The sequence below is a fragment of the Falco rusticolus genome, chromosome 3 (genome assembly GCF_015220075.1).
Source record: "Falco rusticolus isolate bFalRus1 chromosome 3, bFalRus1.pri, whole genome shotgun sequence".
In the NCBI taxonomy this organism is placed as follows: domain Eukaryota; kingdom Metazoa; phylum Chordata; class Aves; order Falconiformes; family Falconidae; genus Falco; species Falco rusticolus.
In genome coordinates, this window is record NC_051189.1 from 13,344,784 (window position 1) to 13,364,834 (window position 20,051).

The 20,051-nt window shown below is 65.6% G+C and overlaps 1 protein-coding gene across 17 annotated transcripts in view; it reads left to right on the forward strand.

Moving 5' to 3' along the window:
- Window positions 1-20,051, forward strand: part of PLEC (plectin) — a 64,871-nt gene that overhangs the window by 37,824 nt on the left and 6,996 nt on the right. For 11 of the 17 annotated variants that reach the window (XM_037378882.1, XM_037378893.1, XM_037378892.1 and 8 more), the window contains 29 exons: window positions 356-391; window positions 2,050-2,127; window positions 2,239-2,331; window positions 2,574-2,740; window positions 4,110-4,225; window positions 4,350-4,456; window positions 4,534-4,653; window positions 5,264-5,359; window positions 5,898-6,025; window positions 6,896-6,989; window positions 7,092-7,246; window positions 7,623-7,929; window positions 8,320-8,397; window positions 8,923-9,084; window positions 10,287-10,391; window positions 10,649-10,744; window positions 10,845-10,970; window positions 11,354-11,506; window positions 11,594-11,748; window positions 11,856-11,982; window positions 12,093-12,276; window positions 12,408-12,565; window positions 12,778-12,956; window positions 13,170-13,308; window positions 13,394-13,750; window positions 13,863-13,946; window positions 14,112-14,216; window positions 14,428-14,526; window positions 16,093-19,473. In XM_037378882.1, coding sequence (XP_037234779.1) covers window positions 356-391; window positions 2,050-2,127; window positions 2,239-2,331; window positions 2,574-2,740; window positions 4,110-4,225; window positions 4,350-4,456; window positions 4,534-4,653; window positions 5,264-5,359; window positions 5,898-6,025; window positions 6,896-6,989; window positions 7,092-7,246; window positions 7,623-7,929; window positions 8,320-8,397; window positions 8,923-9,084; window positions 10,287-10,391; window positions 10,649-10,744; window positions 10,845-10,970; window positions 11,354-11,506; window positions 11,594-11,748; window positions 11,856-11,982; window positions 12,093-12,276; window positions 12,408-12,565; window positions 12,778-12,956; window positions 13,170-13,308; window positions 13,394-13,750; window positions 13,863-13,946; window positions 14,112-14,216; window positions 14,428-14,526; window positions 16,093-19,473 — 7,185 coding nt within the window. The remainder of the gene's footprint in view (window positions 1-355; window positions 392-2,049; window positions 2,128-2,238; window positions 2,332-2,573; window positions 2,741-4,109; window positions 4,226-4,349; window positions 4,457-4,533; window positions 4,654-5,263; window positions 5,360-5,897; window positions 6,026-6,895; window positions 6,990-7,091; window positions 7,247-7,622; window positions 7,930-8,319; window positions 8,398-8,922; window positions 9,085-10,286; window positions 10,392-10,648; window positions 10,745-10,844; window positions 10,971-11,353; window positions 11,507-11,593; window positions 11,749-11,855; window positions 11,983-12,092; window positions 12,277-12,407; window positions 12,566-12,777; window positions 12,957-13,169; window positions 13,309-13,393; window positions 13,751-13,862; window positions 13,947-14,111; window positions 14,217-14,427; window positions 14,527-16,092; window positions 19,474-20,051) is intronic. The other 6 variants (XM_037378881.1, XM_037378878.1, XM_037378880.1 and 3 more) reach the window with 1 other exon arrangement.

The following is a 20,051-nucleotide window of genomic DNA, read 5'->3' on the forward strand; positions in this document are numbered from 1 at the left end:
CATCCTGCTCCCCCTGCGCCGGTTCTGCGTGCCGGCACCCCCGACTGCCATCCATCCCATCCTCTGCTTCCCGCATCTGCATCCCACTCCTTCTCCTGCTTGGGCTCTCCCCTGCCTTCGGTCCCATCCTGGCGAGCTGCCCGGCACCATGCTGGAGCACCCCGAGTCCCGCTGGTGCGGCCGCCCCTGCTCTGTCCTGCAGCCCCCCCCAGCCCCACCGCAGCCTCTAACGCCCGGACGTCTCTTTGCTTTGGTGAACTCTCTGCTTCTCTGCGCTGGGCTCCTGTCGGCGGCTCTGCCCTGACCGTCCCCCTCCGGCCTTTGCCTCCTTCCTCTCTTTGCTCTGGCCGGGCAGCCGAGGGAGCGCGACGTGATCAGGAACTTGCGGTTGGTGAGTGGTTCTGCCGTTTGCTCTCCGCATGGCCCCGCGTGGTGAGCGCCCGCCGCGGCAACTGGGAGACGCTCCGCCACCGTCCAGTGTGGCTGCACCGTCCCATCCCGGTGCGGGTGCGGAGGAGAAGCGCCGCCGCATGCTGTGCCGGGGGGAGGCGTGTTGGCACCCACGGGTGCTCCAGCAGCAGGGTCCACTGGGGCGGCTGAGGCCAAGTGTCAGCTGGGGCGGGTTTCCCCGGGCCAGGCCTGCAGTGGCGAGATAGGAGCGCAGCATCACTGGGAGCAGTGCTGCTGCGTTGGGACTTGCGGCAAGATGTGCCACATGACCCCTGTCTGGTTGGGGCTGCTGGAGGTCCCAGGGCACCTGGTGAGGGGGATGCCCCTGCGGCCGCTGACCCCCCCAGCTCCCCTGTTGGGGCCTGGCTGTGCCCCAACCAGCTGCATTTCCCCTGTGCCCCACACCTGTGGGGCAGAAGAGACCCTGGTCCATTGCTGAGCGGCAGACGGGGGACTCGGGGGGCTCCCTGGCCCTTCTGGCAGCCGTTGCCAGGCACAGCCACTGCTGGTGAAGCATTTGGTTTCATCGCTGGGCCGGTGGCTGTGGGGGAGTCTGTCCAGGCAGGAGCTGCCCAGGGGACCCCAGCTGGGGACCCCTGGGGTGGGGAGGTTCCTGCTGGGTGAGTTGCCCAATGTGGTGGCACTTTGTCCCTGCCGTGGGTTGAAACTGGAGCGTGCTAGGGAGCTGCATGCTACCTCCAGCGCGGCCCCACTGTGGGCAGGATGGGCTGCGAGGATCTGGCGAGGGCAGGGTGAGCGGTGCTGCTGGGATGCCGTGGGCAGGGGTAGAACAGGGCTGGGCTGTGCCTGTGCTGTGGGGCCGGCACTGCTCTGTGGCCAGGGAAGCGCAGGCACAGGATCCGGTGGTGAGGCCAGCCGTGCTTGCCATTGTTCGGTCCGGCCGTGCTTCCTGCCCACGGCCCCGTGGGACGGGCAGAGGATTTCCTGACGGGTCCGTGCTGCCCGCTTCCACGTGCACTGCCTGGACAGGAGTGCAGGGCATGGTGGCACCTTGGCCGGGACCGGTTTGGTAGAGCTACCTTGGGCAGCAGCTGCAATGCCCGCCCGCGGTGGCAGGGGACACAGGCCCCAGTGCTGCACCCCCTGTGGCAGTGGGGTGCCTGATGCCTGCGCTCATCTTGCCTGTCCTGCCTGCACAGGCAGCTGCCGTGTTTCAGGCAGGGGCCGGTGCTCGGTGGGGTGTGACGGGAAGCAAGGGTGCTGTGGATGCTGCTCTCGCACCATGCCTGGTGCTTGGCTTCCCTTGACACGGCAGCTGGCGGCCCCGGCACTGTGTGGACAGCACGGCCCTGCTGGGGCTGGGGACAGTTTTGGCTGGACTGGCCCCAGCTGGCAGCTTTGTGAGGGGAGAGTCGGGAAATGTCCCCTCCCCGGCGGCAGCGTGGGGACAAAGTGCAGAGGGCGTGTGGCATCGGCATGTGTAGCATTGAGAGGGGCTGGGACAGTGCATGATGGGGACGCAGTGCTCGGTGCCAAGCATCCCTCGCATGCGTGGGGGAGCCAGGGTGGTGGGTTGGTGTCCTGGTGGGGCTGTGCCTGGTGAGGGCCGTGGCTCATCACCCCCCGCTCTCCCCACAGCCCCGGGAGAAGGGCAGGATGCGCTTCCACAAGCTGCAGAACGTGCAGATTGCCCTCAACTACCTGAAGCATCGCCAGGTGAGGGGGGGATGCGGGGCTGCCGGTCTGGTGGGACACCCCCCAGGGACCCCTGGGGCTGGGGCATGCTCCCTGCCCTCCCTACAGCTCCTGTGTGTCTTGGCCTCGCAGGTGAAGCTTGTCAACATCCGCAACGATGACATTGCTGATGGCAACCCCAAGCTGACACTGGGGCTCATCTGGACCATCATCCTCCACTTCCAGGTGAGCCCAGAGCCCTGGGGCCTGTCTCAGCTGCGTGCAGTGGTGGGACTGGGGGCAGTGGTGGTGGTGCTGGTGATGCTGGGAGGCTAGGGCTCTGCAGTGCTGGCGGGGGTTCCTGGTGCTGGTTTGGTCCCTGGAGCAGGGGCATCACCAGCACAGGCTGCGGTGGAGAAGGTGGCAGCCCCCATGGAGTGTGCGTGTGCATGATGGATGGGCCGGTGTAAACCTCCCTGTCCTGGCAGATCTCAGACATCCAGGTGACGGGGCAGTCAGAGGACATGACAGCCAAGGAGAAGCTGCTGCTCTGGTCCCAGCGGATGGTGGAGGACTACCAGGGCTTGCGCTGTGACAATTTCACCACGAGCTGGCGGGATGGGCGCCTCTTCAATGCCATCATCCACCGGCACAAGTAGGTAGAGCGGAGCCAGGTCTGCTTCTGGCTGCTGTGTGTTGGGTCAGCGTGCTGGGCTGTGCTGTACCCACAGTGGGCACAGAGCTCCTGTCTCCCCAGCAGGGACCCAGCACCGCCAGCCCTGTCCCCATGGTGCCGAGCCTCCCTTGGCACAACCATCCCCTGGCTTGGGCTGCCGGCTCTTGGGTGAGCCCAGGCTCCTGGCCGCTGTGGTGGGGACAGCAGCTCCGGTGCTGGCAGGATTTGGCTCCTTGCAGCAGCCAGCAGTGCAGGGTGATGCCATGCGCAGGGCAGGCGCGTGCTCACTGGGACCAGCTGCTGGCAGGGCCAGCTGCGCCAGTCCTGCTTTGGGGCGATGCAGGCACGTGCATCCGACAAGTCCCAGCCCATCAGCCTGTGCCAGCAGTGCCATGGCGGCACGGGGAGCCGCACAGCTCAGCTACCTTCCCACGCTCCCGCCCGACCTGCCGACCTGCTGCCTGTGCGGGCAGGCGGGTGCTGAGCTCCCCAGGCGGTGGGCGCTGTGCCCTCCGCAGCGTGCCGGGGCGCGGGCAGGCAGGCCCCCGTGGGCTCTGCCGGGGCCGCCACATGCCTTTGGGGAGCACAAGTACGTGCAGGCGTGCCGCGCGGGGTGGGAGGAGGCACCTGCGCTGTGCCGCACCACGCCACACCGCACTCGGCACCAAACTGCCGCCACAGCAGGAGCTCACCGACTGCTGCGCCAGGCTTGGTCCCGCCATGGAGCCGAGCGGGCGACATCGGGCTAGGAAGCAGCTGCGGCGGCACGGCACAGGGAGCTTGGCACGGGCTCTGCCGGGGGCGGAGGATGGGGTGGTGATGGTCTGCGAAGACGTCCCCGAGTGCCCGGTGGCCCCCGGCATCAGCGGCTCCTTCTACTCCATCCAGCGCAGCCTGCGCCTCAGGGAGCTGTAGGCATGGGGCTGGGGGCTGGGACCCCCAGTGGGCTGGGGGGGCGGGGGCTGCTGCCTGTGCCACAGGGACACTGCCTGTTCCGGGGCCCATGCTCGGGGCCATCAAGGTGTCCCTGGCTCCCACTGCCTGTGGGCAAGGGTGCTGGGGTCTCGCCAGCCGCCGGTGCCCCTGTGGCACGGTGCGCAGGGTGTGGGGTGACCCCTCAGGGGTGCGGGGGGCTCGACCCTCTGTCCCCAGGGGTTTTTTCAAACAACCGGCACCCATGCCTGCTGGAAACCTGTGCTGTGGGGCAGGGTGGGTGGAGGGCGCTGCCGGCAGCCCCGGCCCGGCTGTCTGCCATGTGTGGCAGGAGAGTGCCGTCAGTGTGGACCCTGCCCCAGCGGCAGTGGGGTCCCCAGCGGGACCTGTACAGACCAGTCCCTGCTGCCCGCAGGCCCATGCTGATCGACATGAACCGAGTGTACCGTCAGAGCAACCTGGAGAACCTGGACCAGGCGTTCACCGTGGCGGAGCGGGACCTGGGGGTGACGCGCCTGCTGGACCCCGAAGGTATGGGCTGGGGCACCCAGCTGCGAGGGTGTCACAGGGGGGTGTCACCTTCCCTGCAGAGCTCCCATCCTTCCCCAACCTGGGGTCACATCTCCCCCCACCTGACCGCCCTCCGTCTCTGCAGACGTGGATGTGCCACAGCCAGACGAGAAGTCCATCATCACCTACGTCTCCTCACTCTACGATGCCATGCCCCGCGTGCCCGAGGTGCAGGACGGCGTCAAGGCCAATGTGAGTCTGGGGGCCGGGGCGTGTCCACCTCCCCCTGTGGTGGGCACCCGGCCCCACGTGCCTCCCCCCCTGCCCAGGAGCTACAGCTGCGCTGGCAGGAGTACTATGAGGTGGTGACGATGCTGCTGCAGTGGATCCGTCAGCACACCGTCCTCTTTGAGGAGCGCCGCTTCCCCGCCAGCTATGAGGAGATTGAGGTGAGGGAGCTGGGACAGTGTTGGCAGGGGATGAAAGTCCCCCGTGAGCCATGCCGGTGCCCGGGGAGGTGCTTGGCAGTGGCTCAGTTGGCTGGTGGCCTGGCTGTGGGCTGGCTCATGCTGTGGCGAGTCCTCCCAGTGCGGCAACCCCGGGCCAGCACACACCCAGCCGTGCCGTGCTGCAAGCTCATGCTGGCCACTGGGAGAACACGGAGACCCAGCTGCAGCCATGGCAGTGCCCATCACTGAGCCTGCCACCAGCCCCAGCTGGGTCCACGCAGCCTGACCCTGGGGGATGTGAAGCAGAGGAGGGCTCGGTGCCAGTGCTGGTGCTGGTGCTGGCCAGGAGGTGCTGGGGCTGGGCAGCCGTGCCGTGGCAGAGCTGGGGAGCCCTGGGTGGGAGGGCCTCTCTGACTCACTCTTTCCAGGCTCTGTCTGAGTCACCAGTGGCAAACACCAGCTCCCCACCCGGTCCCTTCCTTCCCACTGGCCTCACATGCATGGAAAATAGGGGGGGGGGGGGGGCGCGGCGCAAGGGGGAAATGCCCAAAAGGGGGTCGTGACGCCTGGGGATCCGCACTGCCTACCTTAGCTGCCCCCCATTTGGCAGTTTCTCTGGCGTCAGTTCCTGAAGTTCAAGGAGACAGAGCTTCCAGCCAAGGAGGCCGACAAGAATCGCTCCAAGGCCATCTTCCAGTCCCTGGAGGTGAGCAGCACCCGGTGCCAGCCATGCCTGGGGGCCTGAGGGTCCTGGGGGGCTGGGGGCCCCAGGGGTCTGGGGTCCCAAGGGGCCAGGGTCCTGAGGGCTGGGGGGTCACAAGGAGTGGAGGTCCCAGGGGTCTGGGGTCCCAAGGGTGCTAGGGTCTGGAGGGGCCGAGGGTCCCAGAGAACCGGGGTTCTGGGGGGCTTGGGGTCCCAGGGGTCTCGGGTCCCAAGGGGTGAGGAGGGCCAGGGTCCTGAGGGTCTGGGAGTCCAAAGGGGCAAGTGTCATGGGATCTGGGCTCCTGGGGGTCCCGGCGTTAGTGGGGTCCCACAGCAGTCCTCAGCACGCTGCGCCACGTCCTGCTGGGGCAGAGGCCATCCCGTGCCTCTCCCACCTCCCGCAAAGCTTTGCCTCCAGCATGAAGCAGCGGAGACGTGGCACCCGCAGCTGGGGCTGCTCTGCCAGGCCCCCCTCCACCGGCTGCCTGGGGGGGCCGGGGCCGGTGGTCTGACCGTCCCGGGGGGGTGGGGGTGGGGCTCAGGGCGCTGTGCAGTCCGGGCAGCTGAAGGTGCCCCCCGGGTACCACCCGCTGGACGTGGAGAAGGAATGGGGCAAGCTGCACGTGGCCGTCCTGGAGCGGGAGAAGCTGCTGCGGGCCGAGTTCGAGAGGCGAGTGCCGCGGGGGGGGATCGGTGCCGGGGGGGCTGAGCTGGGCTGGCACGCGCTCCCCGCCCCGCGCTGCCAAACCGCTGGGCTGGGCCGGGGTGGGGTGTCCCGGCCCCCCCGTCCCGTCCCGCCGGCGATGGAACCGCGGTGCGTGAGTCATTGCCCGGCTCCGGGAAGCTGGAGCAGCCGCTGGCCCCGAGCGAGGCGCCGCACGGCAGCCGGGCGCTGGTGCCTCTGCCACCAGCTGGGCTCTGCCCTGTCCCCCCGGGGGCTCGCACGGCAGCAGGGGACACCAGGCCTCGCCGGGGCAGCAGCGCGGGCAGGGAGCGGGGCTGGAGCTGGCAGCGCAGGCAGGAGTGGGCAGTGGGCGGGCAGGCAGGGTGGGGCTGGAGCGCTGCCTGTGGGCGGGAGCGGGATGGGATGGGAGGGGGGGCGGGGCTGGGAGCGGGATGGGATGGGATGGGATGGGATGGGCTGGGGAGTGGGCTGGGGAGCGGGCTGGGCTGGGGAGTGGGACGGGGAGCAGGCTAGGATGAGGAGTGGGATAGGGAGCCAGGACAGGGCTCCTGGCCCAGAGAGGGATGAGATCCCAGTCTGCAGGGGCGGGATCAGAGTGGAGCTGGCACAGAGTCCCTACTGGATGTGCAGGGATGGATCCATGCTGTGTGGGGATGGGATCTGTGCTATGCAGGGACAGGATCTGTGCCATGAATGTACAGCATCTGTGCTGGCACAGAGTCCTTGCTGGGTGTGCAGGGATGGATCTGTGCCATGCAGGGATGGGATGGGTGCCCCACAGGGCAGGACCTGTGCTGTGCACGGGTGGGATTGATGCCCGTGTGCTGACCCCAGCCCCGCCATCTCCCCACGCAGGCTGGAGCGGCTGCAGCGCATCGTCAGCAAGCTGCAGATGGAGTCAGGGCTCTGCGAGGAGCAGCTCAACCAGGCTGACACCCTGCTTCAGTCGGTGAGAGGCGGCTCCGGCTGCGGGAGTGCAGGGGGGGTGCTGAGTGGTGCATGGGGTGCTGACCGTGCCCTGACTGTGCCCCTGACCATGCCCTGTCCCCAGGACATCCGACTGCTGAATGCGGGGAAGCCACCGCAGAAGGCAGCTGAGATCGAGCGGGACCTGGACAAGGCAGACGCCATGATCCGGCTGCTCTTCAACGATGTGCAGACCCTCAAGGACGGCCGGCACCCGCAGGGGGAACAGATGTACCGCAGGTATGGCCACATGGGGTTTGGTGCCTCATGCAGTGTGCCCCACGCAGGGCACCCTGGCACTTGCCTGGCTGCAGGAACAGCCCACGACCTCTACCCACCATGTCCCCCTTGCCCTCCATGTTCCCTGTGACTCCCATGTCCCCCATGTCCTCTTTGCTGCTCACGTCCTCTGAGCCCTCCATGTTCCCCTTGTCCTCCATGTCCCTTGTGCCCCCAGTGTGCCCTGTGCTCCCCAACGTCCTCTATGCCTCCATGTCCTCTGAGCCCTCCATGTCCTCCCTGTCCCCTGTGTCCTCTGAGTCCTCCATGTCACCTGTGGCCCCCGTGCCCCCTTTGCTCCCTGTCCCCCCCGTGCTGATGTGCCGCCTGCCCACAGGGTGTACCGCCTGCACGAGCGCCTGGTGGCCATCCGCACCGAGTACAACTTGCGACTCAAGTCAGGTGCGCCAGCTGCAGCAGTGTCAGTGCCACTGGGGCAGCGGCCACGGCAGGAGCTGGATGAGGCCACGCTGCGGTACCTCCAGGACCTGCTGGCCTGGGTGGAGGAGAACCAGCGGCGGCTGGCAGCGGCTGAGTGGGGCGTCGACCTGCCCACTGTGGAGTCCCACCTGGGCAGCCACCGCGGCCTCCACCACTCCATCGAGGAGTTCCGTGCCAAGATTGAGCGGGCACGGGCTGATGAGGTGAGCCACCCCCCATGGCCCCTGCTCCTGGGGGTCCCCCAGGCACTGTGGCTGCCACTGCCCACTCTGGAGCTCCTCTGTGCCCTGGGGTGCCCAGGTCAGGCAGGGGCTACATGCCGCTGCCCTTCTGGCACCCCTCCTGCCCCAGGACTGGCTCCTCCGCTGCCCACGCGCTGCCCCATACCCAGCCCCTGTGGGTGGGGGGACATGGCAATGGGAGTGGGCGCTGCTACCTCCGGTACCCTGCGGAGCCCCACACGGCTCTGGATGCTGCTGCGGTGCTCCTGGCGTTAGCATTCCTTCCTGGTCCCTACCTTTGCGGGGGTGGGGTGCTACCATCCCCAGGAGGTGGGTCGGGAGGACCCCCAGCTCACAGCACATTTCCCCCAGGCACAGCTCTCCCCTGGCCCCCGTAACGCCTACCAGGAGTGTCTGGGCAAGCTGGACCTGCAGTACGGCAAGCTGCTGGTGAGTGCCCAGGTGGGGGGCGACAGGAGCAGGTGCAGGACATGCGAGAGACCTGTGGGGAAAGAATGTGGGGGGAGATGTGTGGGGAGGAGGATGTGGGTAGATGTGTGGGGAGGAGGATGCAGGGGGGAGATGTGTGGGGAGGATGCAGGGGGGAGATGTGTGGGGAGGAGGATGCAGGGGGGAGATGTGTGGGGAGGAGGATGCAGGGGGGAGATGTGTGGGGAGGAGGATGCAGGGGGGAGATGTGTGGGGAGGAGGATGCAGGGGGGAGATGTGTGGGGAGGAGGATGCAGGGGGGAGATGTGTGGGGAGGAGGATGCAGGGGGGAGATGTGTGGGGAGGAGGATGCAGGGGGGAGATGTGTGGAGAGGAGGATGCAGGGGGGAGATGTGTGGAGAGGAGGATGCAGGGGGGAGATGTGTGGAGAGGAGGATGCAAGGGGGAGATGTGTGGGGAGGAAGATGTTGAAGGAGACGTGGGAAGGAGGATGTGGACACAGCCCATCCCTGCGTCCGTCCCCAGAACTCCTCCAAGTCCCGGCTGCGGCACCTGGAGAGCCTGCATGGCTTTGTCAGCGCTGCCACCAAGGAGCTGATGTGGCTGAACGAGAAGGAGGAGGAGGAGGTGAACTTTGACTGGAGTGACCACAACCCCAACATGACGGCCAAGAAGGAGAACTACTCGGTATGGAGAGAGCCTGGGGAGTGCGTGTCCTGTGTGGTACCTGTCCCTGCACACAGACATCCTGCATGGTCCCCATCCCTGCGCACGGCCATCATGCCTGCTCCTTGTCCCTATGCACGGCTGTCCTGCACAGTCTCTGTCCCTGCATGTGGCCATCCTGCACGGTCCCTGTCCCCCTAGCCTGGTGGTGACAGATTTTCAGAGGTGCTGCCTGCATGCTGTGGCAGAGGATGCTCTTTGGCTGCTGCACAGCCCTGCCGTGCCACGCTGCTGCTTGCGAGGCTCTTATCTCCTCCTCCTCCTAACTCTGCTTTCGAGGCTCTTATCTCCTCCTGCCAGCTCTGCTTCTTCAGCTCCCTGATCCCTATCGCTACCGAATCTGTGCTCTGCATCGCTCAGCACCCTCAGTCCCTTAACCCTGCCTCTGCCATGGCTGCTGCTGCTGCACTTGCACTGCCACTGATGGTCACACGGCCCCGCAGCTGCATTTGGAGTGTTGCAAACCTCTGCACGCCTGTCCCGCCCAGCAGTTTCTGAGCACCCCTTGTGTCCCCCCTGCGAGCACCCTGCAGTCCCCATATCCCATCCCTGAGCACCCCCAGCCCCCATGTCCCCACCTCTGAGCACCCCCAGCACCCACGTCCTTACACTGAGCATCCCCAGCCCCCACATCCCATCCCCGAGCACTCCCAGCCCCTGTGTCTGCACCCAAGTACCCATGTCCCGTCCTCGAGCACCTCCAGACCCCTGTCCCCACTCTGAGCACCCCTAGCCCCTGTGTCTCCCCCTGAGCACACCCAGCACCCATGTCACATTCCTGAGCACCCCCAGCCCCCATATCCCATCCCTGAGCACCCCCAGCACCCATGTCCTCCCCCGCCCGATCACCCCCAGCCTCTGTGTTTCCCCCACAAGCACCCCCAGCCCTGTCCCTCATCCCCCCTGATCCTGTCCCCCCACACCCTATCTCTGCCCTGCCCCATGCCTGCCAGCCCCGCGCCCCCCACCCCAGCAGGCTCCTCTGATGGGTGCTGGACCCACCCACACTGCCCTGGTCATCCTCCTCCTGCTGGTCCCCAGCAGTTTTCTGGGGTGGGGGCAGGAAGGTGCCTGCACCCCAGGCACATGCAGACGCAGACACGCACACACACGTGTGTGCTGGCGCTGCGGGGGTGGGCACTCACCCCCACCCCCACCCCCAGGGGTTGATGCGGGAGCTGGAGCTGCGGGAGCGCAGAATCAAAGAGCTGCAGAGCACCGGGGACCGGCTGCTGCGGGAGGAGCACCCAGGCAGGCAGACCCTGGAGGTGAGGGGCAGCGGGGGGAGCACTGGTGTGGGGCACAGGGTGTAGAGCACTGTGGGTCACTGCTGTGGGGTGCAGCGTGGCTCATTGGTGTAGGATGTGGAGTGCTGTGGGGCACAGCCTGTGGGGTGGTGGGCAGTGCACGGGGGGTGCTGTGGCAGTGCAAGCAGCTGCCTGGGCTGGGTGGGGGCTGGCAGCGGGCAGAAGCAGCGATGCTGGTGCTGATGTGGGCAGGGCAGGGTGACACATCCCTGTTTCAGGCGTTCCAGGCAGCCCTGCAGACCCAGTGGAGCTGGATGCTCCAGCTCTGCTGCTGCATTGAAGCCCACCTGAAGGAGAACAGTGCATACTTCCAGGTAGGGGGGCAGGGAGGGAAGGGGGGTGGGCAGGAAGGGCCCTCCCCGGCCCCACTGCCCATGGGCACCCACCCCTGCTGACTCCTCCACCTCCCTCCAGTTCTTCGCCGAGGTGAAGGAGGCTGAGGAGTTCCTGAGGAAGACGCAGGAGAACATGAAGAAGAAATACTCGTGTGACCGCAGCATCACGGTCACGCGCCTGGAGGACCTACTGCAGGACTGCATGGTGAGGGACCCCCACCTGCCCCACAGAAGCCCCTGGGGTGTCCCCCAATGCCTGAGCCCCACTGCAGCCCCGGGGTGACCCCCCAGTGTGTGAGCCCCACTGCAGCCCCAGGAGTGACCCCCAGCGCTGCAGTGACCGCTACACACCCATGCAGACCCTGTTGCAGGAGTGACCCCCTCCACCCTCCCCTCCAGTGCTCCCCCAGTAATCCTCTTCCCCCTTGCAGACCCCACTGCAGTGACCCCCCTCCACACCCTGGGACCCCTGTGGGGTTGGGCAACCTCCCACCCCCACCCTGCCACCAGCTCCCCACCCCCCCCAGCTGTGGGGCCCAGTGTGGAGGGGAGCACCCCAGTGTGCCCCTGACCCCGCTGCACCTGCAGGAGCAGAAGGACCAGCTGGCCGAGTATGAGGGGCATCTGGCCGGGCTGGCCCGCCGCGCCAAGACCATTGTCCAGCTGAAGCCCCGCAGCCCCAGCACGCCCCTCCAGGGCCGCCCGCCCATCCAGGCTGTCTGTGACTACAAGCAAATGGAGGTGCGAGGAGAAACGGGGAGCAGTGGGGGGGTGGGGGGGCTGCGCGGAGACACCTCACCATGGGCTCATACCGCTCTGGCCCTGCAGATCACGGTGCACAAGAACGATGAGTGCGCCCTGCTCAGTAATGCCCAGCCCTACAAGTGGAAGGTGCTGAGTGCCGCTGGCAGCGAGGCCATCGTTCCCTCCGTCTGCTTCCTTGTGCCACCCCCCAACAAGGAGGCACTGGATGCCGTACACAGGTGAGCGCCAGCTGACCCACCAGTGGCCCCACCTTGGCTCCCTGCCCTACCATGGAGTCCCCGCCACTCTACTCCCTTGCCCCCTACCTCACACCATGTCTCCCCAGGCTGGAGACGACCCACCAGCACCTCCTCGTGCTCTGGCACCAGCTACACTTGGACATGAGGAGCCTCCTCTCCTGGCAGTACCTTATCCGTGACATCCAGCAGATCCAGTCCTGGTCCCACCTGACGGTGAGTCCCTGGTCCCGATGCCAGCATGGGGCAGTGCCAAGCCCAGCACAGGATCCCTGGAAGTCCTGCTCAGGCAGCGAGGGCTAAAGGTACCCTTTGTCCCCCTCCAGTTCCGCACGATGCAGGTGGAGGAGTGCCGGCAGGTCCTACGCAGCCTGGAGACCCACTACCAGCAGTTCCTGCGGGACAGCCAGGACTCACAGAGCTTCCAGCCCGACGACCGGCTGCAGGTGGAGCGCGAGTACAATGCCTGCACCCAGAAGTACGAGCTTCTGCTGCGCAGCCAGGAGAAAGGTGAGCCCCCTCCTCCCTGCCATGGACTGCTCTGTCACCCCATTCTCTCAGGGGTGTCCCCTCCATTCCTGGGGATGCAGATGGCACAAAGGGAGTGGGAAGGTGCTAAGCTGTCCCCGGTGCACCCACAGGAGAGCAGGATGAGTCCCTCTGCAAGAGCTACATCTCCCACCTGAAGGACATCCGTCTGCAGCTGGAGAGCTGCGAGACCCGCACCATCCACAAGATCCGCCTGCCCCTCGACAAGGACCCGGTCAAGGAATGCGCCCAACGCATCACCGAGCAGCAGGTACGTGTGTGCAGGTGTGCAGCGCATGTGGATGGGGACCTTGGCACCCAGGACGGGGATGGTTCTCCTCTGCTCTGCTCCTCTGCTGGGGTTGGGGGTGACTGGGGGGGCCTTGCAGCCCAGGTCCTGGCTGGCAGGATGTGGTCTTTGACATGGTGTGACGTGGGAGATCAGCCACAAGCAGGGAGTGTGGGACCCTTCTCTTTCCACAGCAAATCCACCTGGAGCTGGAGGGCATCAAGAAGAACCTGGACAAGGTCAGTGAGAAGACAGAGAAGGTGCTGGCCCAGCCAGAGCAGGCCAGCTCAGCCCCCGTCTTGCGTTCAGAGCTGGAAATCACCCTGCAGAAGATGGACCAGGTGTATAGCCTCTCCAGCATCTACCTGGAGAAGTGAGTGCCCAGTCCCTGTGCGGCTCCTCGGTCATCCTGGGCTGGGGAAAATGATCATCAGCTGGGATGAGCCTGCTCTGGCTAGGGGTGGGCTGATGAGGTCTGGAGGAAGCTGGCTGTGCCAGCGTGTCCTTCCCTTCCTGTGAGCTCGTGGCCGTGTGCCAACTGATGCTGCTACTCAACACTGGCTGAGCCCATCTTCTCTCTCTGCAGGCTGAAGACCATCAACCTGGTGATCCGCAGCACTCAGGGGGCGGAGGAGCTGGTCAAGAAGTATGAGGACCAGCTGAAGGATGTGCAGACCGTGCCAGCTGACCTCAGAGAGCTGGAGGCCAGCAAGGCTGAGCTGAAGGTAGTGGCTGGGGCAGCACCGTGCCCAGTGGGGGGGAGTTGGTGGGGGCTGGGGCCAGGGCTGACCTGTTCTTGCTTTGCTGCAGCGGCTGCGCACGCAGGCGGAGGGGCACCAGCCCTTCTTCAGCACGCTGGAAACTGACCTGAGCAAGGCCAAGGATGTCAACGAACGGATGGTCAGGGGCCACAGCGAGCGTGACGTGGACCTGGACCGCTACCGAGAAAGAGTCCAGCAGCTGCTGGAGCGCTGGCAAGCTGTCCTCACCCAAACAGACCTGCGCCAGCGTGAGCTGGACCAGCTGGGACGCCAGCTGCGGTACTACCGCGAGAGCTGTGATGGGCTGCTCCAGTGGATCCAGGATGCAAAGCAGCGGCAGGAGAAAATCCAGGCAGTGCCCATCACCGACAGCAAGACTGTGCGGGAGCAGCTGCTGCAGGAGAAGGTACCGCGCACAGCGGGGCGAGTGGGGCTGGCTTGACTAGTGATCGTGGCTGTCCCTGGCTGCAGCAGGGTGGCCACGGGGTGCCTGAGCTCACCCCAGTGTCTTTCCCCAGAAACTCCTGGAGGAGTGTGACCGCAACAAGGAGAAGGTGGAGGAATGTCAGCGCTATGCCAAGCAGTACATCGATGCCATCAAGGTGTGCCTGCCAGCTGCGCGTGCCCTCTCTGGGCTGCCTTTCCCTGGGGTGCCGGGGCAGATGTGGGGCTGGGGAGTGGCAGCCTAGTGCCAGGCAGCCCTGAAGGGCCTAGGGGGGCTCGCCAGGGAGGCTGGCCGGCATGCTGAGGACCTCTCTCCCCGGCAGGATTATGAGCTGCAGCTGGTGAGCTTCAAGGCACAAGTGGAGCCAATGGCCTCTCCAGCCAAGAAGCCCAAAGTGCAGTCTGCATCCGACAGCATCATCCAGGAGGTGAGGGGGGGACCTTCCACGCCCGTGCCTGGGGTGCCTGCTTCCCCAGGAGCAGAGGGCTGCAGCCCTTTGCTGGAGGGGTGGGCACAATGGGGGGCTGGCGCAGAGGCTTGTCTCCATCTGGCCCCTTCACCGTTGGAGTGCCAGGCAGCTGGGTTGGGGTGTGCCATGGGTGTGCTTCCCTCCTGCTAACCCCTGCTGTCTGCCGCAGTATGTGGACTTGCGGACGCGGTACAGCGAGCTGACCACACTCACAAGCCAATACATCAAGTTCATCACCGAGACGTTGCGGCGGCTGGAGGAGGAGGAGGTAGGGGAGCGGCGTGTGGGCACGTGGGGTGGCATGAGTCCGGCTGCATTCTCTTTCTTGCATAACAACGGGGAACATGGTTCATGATTACTGCCGGCCCCCCATCACTAACGCTGGCCCGCGGCCTCTAACCCTGCTCTGATCTGGGCTCCTCGGCACTGAAGCCACTGGCTCTGGGTACAGCAGGTCTTTGAGCTGAGAGGGCTGGCCGGGGCAGCATGCAGAGCCAGCTCCAGGCACCACCGGGCTCTGGTGTGACTGGTGGTAGTAGGCACTTCCCAGATACACGTAGTGCAGTCAGCATCTGCCTTCCGCATGAAAGCTGTGCTCGGGCGCCGCGGGACCGGAGCCCTCGGGTGTTCTGTCTTGGTAACCTTTCTAACTCTTGGTTTCTGCCCTTGGAAGTCGAGCCGCTTTGCCAGTGCTTTGTCTTGGGGGATGTTTGTGTTGGTGGGGATCTAATGGAGGGTAAAAAACCAGGATGACTCTGGCATCCCTGCACCAGGTACTCACTCTGCGCATGTCCCCTTCCCCACGGCACCCCTCCGCCTCACCTCATGGCTGCCAGCAGCCTGCGCGCCCCTCCTGCCTGCTGCACCCCTGCCCTTTGGAGATCTACTCACCCCCATGCTCCTCGCCCTTCTCTGCTTCTGTTCCTGGGCCCTTGCTGCAGGGCCTGGGGTGGTGCGAGGGGACCCAGCCCCACAGCGCAGGGGTCCGGCTCACCTGCACATGCACTGCCTGTGCCTAGGCACTGCACGGAGTGTATGCCTGCCTTGCTTGTGGTGCATGCAGCGCAGAGTGCTCTGTGGCATGGCCCCAAGCCACGCACAAGCCACATCAGCCCTTCAGCAGACATCTGGCTGGCTGGCTTGCCTGGAGGAGGCCCAGTGTGTGGGGGATTCAGACCAGGTGGGGCCGCACGGGCCGGAGCTTGGATTGCTCTCCACGTCGTTGAGGCTTTCCTGGCAGGGAAGGCTCTGCTGGCACCTCTCTCACACCCGCTCCCCTCTGTCCTGCTGACCTCCTGCTCCAGCCAGGTCTCTCTTTTTCCCAAGGTGGTGGCTCTCTGTGCTGGCCCTTCTCGCATGGGGAGCCCCGGCAAGCATGAGAGGAGGCTCCCCTCTGCGGGGGGCCAGGGCAGGGCTCTCCCCAGGCAGCACTGGGCATGGTGGTGGTGTGCAAGCTGCTCGGGTTCGTCTCCATCGCTTCGGGCTTTGCTCGCGCTCCATTCCTTGTCTGTGGTACGTGGGCCATCCTGCTTTCCACGCTGCTGTTCTCAGTCCTGTCTCCCGTCCGCCCGCGCTGTGCTAAGTGAGACACAGTAGTCGTGTGTCCCGTCTGCCATACGTCTTCTGGAAGCTGGCGTCACCGCCTCCAGCTCATGGGGAGGCCCAGGGACACGAAGCCATTCCATGCGCATCCTCCACCCCTCTGCCCTGGACCGTCCAGTCTCTCGGTGGTGCGTGGTTGTGGCTGGCATTGGCACCATGGCTTGGTCGCATCCCTTGTGATTTCTCTCTCTCTCCCCTCTCTTGTTTTCTCTGCACCTTCTTTCCCCTCCAGAAAGCCGCCGAGAAGCTGAAGGAGGAGGAGAGGAAGCGGCTGGCGGAGGTGGAAGCCCAGCTGGAGAAGCAGCGGCAGCTGGCTGAGGCCCACGCCAAAGCCAAGGCGCAGGCGGAGGCAGAGGCGCGGGAGCTGCAGCTCCGCATGCAGGAGGAGGTCACCCGGCGGGAGGTGGTGGCTGTGGATGCCGAGCAGCAGAAGCAGAACATCCAGCAGGAGCTGATGCAGCTGCGGCAGAACTCCGACCACCAGATCAAGTCCAAGGTCAAGCTGATTGAGGAGGCCGAGTACAACCGCAAGAAGGTGGAGGAGGAGATCCGCGTCATCCGCCTCCAGCTGGAGAACACCGAGAAGCAGCGGGCGAGCGCTGAGACGGAGCTGCAGGAGCTGCGGGCACGTGCTGAGGATGCTGAGCGGCAGAAAAGGCAGGCGCAGGAGGAGGCTGAGCGCCTGCGCCGGCAGGTGAAGGAAGAGAGTCAGAAGAAACGGGAGGCAGAGGAGGAGCTGAAGCGCAAGGTGCAGGCTGAGCGGGACGCAGCACGGGAGAAGCAGAAGGCAGTGGCAGACCTGGAGAAACTGCGGCTGCAGGCAGAGGAGGCTGAGCGGCGGATGCGGCAGGCGGAGGTGGAGAAGGAGCGGCAGATTCAGGTGGCCCAGGAGGTGGCCCAGCGGAGCGCTGAGGCTGAGCTGCAGAGCAAACGGCTGTCCTTTGCTGAGAAGACAGCACAGCTGGAGCTGTCTCTGCAGCAGGAGCACATCACGGTGACCCATCTGCAGGAGGAGGCTGAGCGGCTGAAGAAGCAGCAGCTGGAGGCCGAGCAGTTGCGGGAGGAGGCTGAGAAGGAGCTGGAGCACTGGCGGCAGAAGGCCAATGAGGCACTGCGGCTGCGGCTGCAGGCAGAGGAGGTGGCCCACAAGAAGGCGCTGGCACAGGAGGAGGCTGAAAAGCAGAAGGAGGATGCAGAGCGGGAGGCCCGCAAGCGTGCCAAGGCAGAGGAGTCAGCCCTGCGGCAGAAGGAGCTGGCAGAGGAGGAGCTGGAGAAGCAGCGGGAGCTGGCGGAGGGCACAGCCCAGCAGAAGCTGGCGGCAGAGCAGGAGCTGATCCGGCTGAAGGCGGAGATGGAGAATGGTGAGCAGCAGCGCCTGCTCCTGGAGGAGGAGCTCTTCCGGCTGAAGAAGGAGGTGAGCGAAGCCATCCAGAAGAGGAAGGAGGTGGAGGAGGAGCTGGCCAAGCTACGGGCCGAGATGGAGATCCTGCTGGAGAGCAAGGCCAAGACAGAGGAGGAATCGCGCTCCACCAGCGAGAAGTCTAAGCAGCGGCTGGAGGCCGAGGCCAGCAAGCTGCGGGAGCTGGCCGAGGAGGCTGCCCGGCTGCGGGCCCTCTCTGAGGAGGCCAAGAGGCAGCGGCAGCTGGCAGAGGACGAGGCTGGCCGGCAGCGGGCTGAGGCTGAGCGCATCCTGAAGGAGAAGCTGGCGGCCATCAACGAGGCCTCACGGCTGAAGGCAGAGGCGGAAATCGCCCTGAAGGAAAAGGAGGCAGAGAATGAGCGTCTGCGGCGGCTGGCGGAAGATGAGGCCTACCAGCGGAAGCTGCTGGAGGAGCAGGCTGCCCAGCACAAGCAGGACATTGAGGAGAAGATTGCCCTGCTGAAGCGCTCCTCAGAGAACGAGCTGGAGCGGCAGAAAAACCTGGTGGAGGACACACTGCGGCAGCGGCGCCAGGTGGAGGAGGAGATCCGTGCCCTAAAGGCCAGCTTCGAGAAGGCCTCAGCAGGCAAGACTGACCTGGAGCGGGAGCTGAGCCGCATCCGTGGGGAGGCAGAGGAGGTGCAGCGCAGCCGGGAGCAGGCTGAGCGGGAGGCTGAGCGGCAGCGTGCGCTGGCACTGGAGGAGGAGGGCCGCCGGCGGGAGGCGGAGGAGAAGGTGCAGGCTATCCTGGCAGCTGAGGAGGAGGCCGGGCGGCAGCGGCGGCTGGCCCTGGAGGAGGTAGAGCGACTGAAGGCCATGGTGGAAGAGGCCAGGCGGCAGAAGGAGCTGGCAGAGAAGGAATCAGAACGGCAGATCCAGCTGGCACGGGAGGCAGCACAGAAGCGGATCGCAGCGGAGGAGAAGGCCCACCTGGCCGCTGTGCAGCAGAAGGAGCAAGAGCTGCTGCAGACACGGCAGCAGGAGCAGAGTCTCCTGGACCGGTTGCGGGAGGAGGCTGAGCGGGCCAGGCGGGCGGCAGAGGAGGCTGAATTTGCGCGCAGCAAGGCTGAGCAGGATGCCAGCCTCTCTCGGCAGCGGGTGGAGGAGGCTGAGCGGCTGAAGCAGCGGGCGGAGGAGGAGGCACAGGCTAAGGCGCAGGCGCAGGCGGACGCGGAGAAGCTGCGGAAGGAGGCTGAGCTGGAGGCGGCGAAGCGAGCACAGGCGGAGCAGGCAGCCCTGCGGCAGAAGCAGCTGGCAGATGCTGAGATGGAGAAGCACAAGAAGTTTGCTGAGCAGACGCTGCGGCAGAAGGCACAGGTGGAGCAGGAACTGACCAAGGTGAAGCTGCAGCTGGATGAGACTGACCACCAGAAGGGCATTCTGGATGAGGAGCTGCAGCGGCTGAAGGAGGAGGTGACAGATGCTGTCCGGCAGAAGGCCCAGGTGGAGGAGGAGCTCTTCAAGGTCCGGGTACAGATGGAGGAGCTGGCGAAGCTGAAAAGCCGGATTGAGGAGGAGAACAAGGCGTTGATCCTCAAAGACAAGGACAACACACAGAAGTTCCTGGCGGAGGAGGCTGAGAAGATGAAGCAAGTGGCAGAGGAGGTCGCCCGGCTCAGTGTGGAGGCCCAGGAGGCTGCCCGCATGCGGAAGCTGGCTGAGGACGACCTGGCACAGCAGCGGGCACTGGCGGAGAAGATGCTGAAGGAGAAGATGCAGGCGGTGCAGGAGGCCACACGGCTGAAAGCTGAAGCGGAAATGCTGCAAAAGCAGAAGGACCTGGCGCAGGAACACGCCAAGCGGCTGCAGGAGGACAAGGAGCAGATGCAGCAGCGCCTGGCTGAGGAGACTGAGGGTTTCCAGAAAACCCTGGAGGCTGAGCGTCGGCGGCAGCTGGAGATCACAGCCGAGGCTGAGCGCCTCAAACTGCACGTGGCGGAGATGAGCATGGCCCAGGCCAAGGCTGAGGAGGAAGCCAAGCGGTTCAAGAAGCAGGCAGAGGAGATCAGTGAAAGGCTGCATGAGACTGAGCTGGCCACGCAGGAGAAGATGACACTGGTGCACACTCTGGAGATCCAGCGGCAGCAGAGCGACCAGGATGCGGAGAAGCTGCGGAGGGCCATTGCCGACTTGGAGCAGGAGAAAGAGAAGCTGAAGCAGGAGGCGGCATTGCTGCAGCAGAAGGCGGAGGAGGTACTGGGTCCCCCTTAGCGGTGGTGGTATGCAGGGAGGCCCTCCCTCTCCCCAGCCACCTCGCCCTGTGTCCTGGGACAGCAGGTGCATGGGTGGCCGGCCAGGGTCTGGGAGCCATGCTGGCCGGTCTCCAAGGACCGTCACTGTAGCACAGGCATGCAGCCTCTGCCCCTGGAGCTGCACCCTGCTCTTGGTGGGCGCAGAGCTGGCTGTTGGCACCATCCAGGAGGTGGAGGCATCACTGAGTCTCCCACCCCAGTGTCTGTCTCCCCCTGCTGGGGTCACAGTGAGTGGCCACTTGTGGGGAAGGACCCCCACGTGGGGGTCAGGGGTGTGAGCAGAGCCAACATCAGGTGCAGTGAGGCAAACCCTGCAGTGGGGTGTTGGAGCAGGACCTCCCACCCCCTGCCCTCTCTTGCTGCCGGTACCTCCTGCTGTGTAGGGTGATCCCCACCACCCATGCCATTTATTTGGCCCTGTGGCACATCCTGCTGTATTTCGTTTCCTTATACAGGAGCCGTCCCCAGCTCCCAACCTTGGTGCCAGGCGGGGGTCCCTGGCCCCCACAGAAGAGCTTG